The sequence below is a fragment of the Anarrhichthys ocellatus genome, unplaced genomic scaffold (genome assembly GCF_004355925.1).
Source record: "Anarrhichthys ocellatus isolate YVR2014 unplaced genomic scaffold, GSC_Weel_1.0 scaffold4236, whole genome shotgun sequence".
In the NCBI taxonomy this organism is placed as follows: domain Eukaryota; kingdom Metazoa; phylum Chordata; class Actinopteri; order Perciformes; family Anarhichadidae; genus Anarrhichthys; species Anarrhichthys ocellatus.
In genome coordinates, this window is record NW_022284210.1 from 1 (window position 1) to 4,668 (window position 4,668).

Consider the following 4,668-nt stretch of genomic DNA (forward strand, 5'->3'; position numbering starts at 1 on the left):
TGTGTGTGTGTACCTGCAGAGTGTGTGTACCTGCAGTGTGTGTGTGTGTACCTGCAGAGTGTGTGTGTGTACCTGCAGTGTGTGTGTGTGTGTGTACCTGCAGTGTGTGTGCTCTCAGTCAGACAGCGGTGAACACTCTGAGCGTCCTCTCTGATCTTCTCCAGATCTTCAGTCACTGAACTGAAGATCTCCAACAGATCGGCCTCCTCCTGACAATCATCATCAAACTGTTGATCACTGATACTCGTCATCACTGATCACTGACGATCACCAGTAGTGAGACACACAGGTGCTATTGATCACCTTGTGGTTGGTGCTGACAGTTGACAGGTCGACCGTCTTACTGACGAGGTTCTTTAGGATCTCCATTCTTTTATCAGCTCGCTCCTCGAGGATCTCCTTCTCCTTCTCCAGACGCTCACTGACACACACACATTAAAACACGATGTCACATGTGTGTCACATTACAGTCATGTGACACACTGTAGTTCAGTCACATGATCACGTTACCTGTAGTCTTTCTCCATCTTGTTGTAGAGCTCCATGAACTCAGCGCAGACTTCCTCTCTGATCTGAGCCTCCAGCACCAAACGCAGCGCAGCCTCTCTGTCTGACGTCTGACACACACACACACACACACACACACACACACACACACACACACACACACATAACATTTTTTCAGTGTTCAAGGATTTTAAGAGAATACAACTTCTCCAGAAAACAGAAATAACTTAAGTTAGATCATTACCTTCTCTTCTCCCTCCATGGTCCTGTCACCTTCCTCCTCCTCGTCTTCCTCACCGCCTGCCTCCAGCACTGTTCCTTCTATCGCACTCTCCTCCTCCTCCTCCCCCCCCCACTCTTCATCGTCCTCATCCTCCAGCACATCCTCCAGAGTCTTCTCCCAGGCGACCAGCGAGCTCTTCCTGCCCCGCCCCGACACGTTTCTGCGGCGGTCGGCGTCCTCGATGATTAGCGACAGCTCCATGGCCGAATTGTGGGGGACGTCGTCTGGGACCATCGGCCTCGAGTTCAAGACCACCACCTGGACCAGAGAGAGAGTCACGGTGCTGCATTCAGAACCTCAGTGTAGAAATACTGAATCAAAGCCACAGTACTGACCTTCTGGGCGAGGGCGGAGAACTTGAGGACGTTGAGAGTCTCGTCGAAGCAGGACGAGTTCCTGTTGATGTTGACCACCATGGAGACGCGGCCGCCACCACAGAAGAAGAACTGCAGGAAGTGGGTGAGCTTGGACTCCCTGAAGGGGACGTGGTGCGGGACCCTGCAGAGAGAGAGAAACAACCCATCAGACCCGGTCACCCTGCGAGTCCTGATGGTTCTGGTTCAAGCGGTCCCAGACTCTGAGGTCCTACTTGGTGTGCTGGTTCAGCTTCATGGAGTTGATGCACTTCCCGAGCGTCAGCAGAGAGCTGTTGATGTTTCCCGCCTCCTTCAGTCGCTCCCCGGTGTTGTGAGTCCGAGAGCAGCGCTCGGATCCGGCCAGGTCACACAGAGACAACCTCACAGAGACACATTATTATGCTTATTATTTACATCCTCTACACCAGTGGTTCTCAGCTGGTCTGGCTGTGGGACTTTTTTTGTTTTTTGCCAGGCAATGTTCCCGCGACCCACTTTTGGGTCGCGACCCACCAGTTGAGAATCACTGCTTTACACACTGATGACCTCGTCCCTCCAAGCTTAACAGTCTTACTCGCTGATGCCGAGGACTCTGGGAACGCCGACGTCGTCCACTCGGAGGATCCTGATGGAGAAGATGCTGTGGCTGCAGAGACACACAGAGGGAAACAATCACAAAAACAACACCGCTTATCAGCCAGAAGCTGTGAAAAAATGTCAGATTTTCATCTTTCAGACGGTCCTTGAACACATCATGTGAGACGACCGCTTCCATCAGAAGAAGAAACTAAAACTAATCTTAAAATTGTGATATTTCATCATCATGTCTCATTTAAAATCCCTCCACAAATAAACCGTCATGATGGTTCTGTTTCCATAGAGGAGCAGGACTTTTATTTTGAAAATCAAGACCACAGAGAGAAAAATGTGACCGGAACAGAAACCTTAAACTCCATGAGGGTTCAGAGGGTTATAGTTTATAGTCACAAGCAGAAACTGTAGTCAAGTAAAGAGAGTAAAAGAGCTGACCTCCTGCTGGACAGATGGTTCAGTCTGGTGGAGGAGAAGCTCTGGTTCTTCTTCCCAATCTTCAGCACTCTGTAGGCCTCTTCAGACCCGTTCACCTGGACCCACCTCAGGTCTGAGACATGGAGCAACACAAAGACACACACACACACACACACACACACACACACACACACACACACACACACACACACACACACACAGTAAAATCTCTGCAGGTTGTGTTGAGGGTTCCAAACACTGTAAAAGTATCTGCTGCCATCTTGTGGTACGAGGAAGTTACTACACAACACAGCTGGGCCGAGACAGTAAAGCTCAGCTTATATTCAATCATGTGACCGTCACAAATATTCACTGATAATAAACATTGTTTACATTTCTGAGGGTTTTATAAAGAAGGTTAATTCGTTTTTAGACGTTTTAGAAACAGGAAGTGTTAAAAATCTATTTGAGTAAATATTTAGCAGTTAAATCAAATCGTTTACAGGATCTTTAACCTTCATTCAGTGAGTAGAAACAAAGATTTACACACAGGAACATGAAACATACACAACAATAAAGTAAAGAAATGTGATTCTAATCAAATTAAAATAGACGTTACCTTTGATGAACGATTTTCCTTTGACGTCCTGAGACAGACGCAGAACCGTCCTCTTGTGGTGTCCACTGGGAACCTGATCGATGACAGATCAATGACAGATCAACCACATACACCCACATACACCCACACACCCACCCACACACACACACACACACACACACTTACCTGCTCCAGCAGGTCGTGGATGTTGTCGTTGTAAATCTCACAGAATGAAACCCAAACAGAGAAACGGACGTTTGAGTCGACATCAAGACAAAAACTGTCCTCCTCAGAGACGCCAGTCCCTGTGCTGTCAGACGAGCCTGAAAACACACACACACACACACCTCCTTGTTTTTAGCAGTTGTGGGCTCCACAAGATTTTTGTGTGAGGACCACTTTTCATTTACATGGTCAGACAAATAACAAACTTCTGACTTCACAGTAATTAAATCACTGACCGTCAAGAAAAGTTGATCTGCCAGACGTCTGACTTTTGTCGCTCTGCAGAGACAATGAGACACAATGAGACACACTGGTACACACACACACAGTAGTACACAGATGTATTTGTATGTTGTCACCTCTTTAAAGAGCCTCAGCAGGTTCCTCTTGCTGCTGGACTCTGCTGCCTGCTGGTCTGGAGTCAGTCTGCTGAAGTCTCTGCAGCGCTGTGGCTTCAGGTCGGACCGACCGTACAGACGACCGTCGATGCTGTTAAAGATCACAGACAGAGACCTGGGCAACAGACCGGAGTCATGGTCCGGACCTGAGACACAGACAGGCAGACAGACAGACGGACGGACGGACAGACGGACAGACATTTAAAAATAAATCAAAACCACTCTGCAGGTGAATCGACAGTAAATCGTACAGAAACGTTTAGATTCAGAGAGAAAATGTGATGAATTTTGTGAAGCTTCAACTGTGTGTCCAGATGTGAATGTGCTGGATTTGACACAGAAGACAACAGGTGTGTGTGTGTGTGTGTGTGTGTGTGTGGACACGTTTCACACGTACATGAACTTGATGTGACTCAGAGGAACCAGGTGACTCCGGTAATCAGAGAAGCCGTTTACACAGCGCAACCTGGTTCCACTGGATCTGGTTCCACAGGACAGGGATCAGGTTTCTCCTCTACAGACACTGATGCTAAAAGGGTCCCAGTCCTATTTTAAACTGTGGGGCAGTCAGAGGACAGACAGACAGACAGGTTGTGTTTCTGACCCAGGAATGTGAAGGTTTTTCCAGCGTTGGTGACTCCGTACGTGAACACCAGACAGTTTCCTCCAGTGAGAACGTCACGGACCAAACCACGAACTGAACCCTCAAAGACCTTCTTCTGGCTGGCATCCGGATCAAAGACCTGTACAATACATCAACCAGTTAACTACTGTAGTAAACACACCAACCAGTTAACGAGTAAAAACACCAACCAGTTAACTACTGTAGTAAACACATCAACCAGTTAACGAGTAAACACGTCAACCAGTTAACTACTGTAGTAAACACGCCAACCAGTTAACGAGTAAACACGTCAACCAGTTAACTATTGTAGTAAACACGTCAACCAGTTAACTATTGTAGTAAACACGTCAACCAGTTAACTATTGTAGTAAACACGTCAACCAGTTAACGAGTAAACACGTCAACCAGTTAACTACTGTAGTAAACACGCCAACCAGTTAACGAGTAAACACGTCAACCAGTTAACTACTGTAGTAAACACGCCAACCAGTTAACGAGTAAACACGTCAACCAGTTAACTACTGTAGTAAACACGTCAACCAGTTAACGAGTAAACACATCAACCAGTTAACGAGTAAACACGTCAACCAGTTAACGAGTAAACACATCAACCACTTTAACGAGTAAACACGTCAACGAGTAAAGACGTCAACCAGTTAACGAGTAAA

General features: G+C 47.0%; 1 protein-coding gene across 1 annotated transcript; it reads right to left on the reverse strand.

Annotated features, from left to right (window-relative positions):
• Positions 1-97: 97 nt before the first annotated feature.
• On the reverse strand, positions 98-4,118 carry LOC116379393 (kinesin-like protein KIF20B; the record flags this gene model as incomplete). The annotated part of the gene is made up of 13 exons (XM_031841347.1): positions 98-209; positions 304-421; positions 511-617; positions 752-1,048; positions 1,126-1,288; positions 1,380-1,526; positions 1,721-1,792; positions 2,176-2,287; positions 2,774-2,846; positions 2,939-3,075; positions 3,214-3,256; positions 3,337-3,521; positions 3,980-4,118. Coding segments are annotated over 13 exons (1,705 nt in total), but the record flags the coding sequence as incomplete, so codon positions are not given.
• Positions 4,119-4,668: the final 550 nt, after the last annotated feature.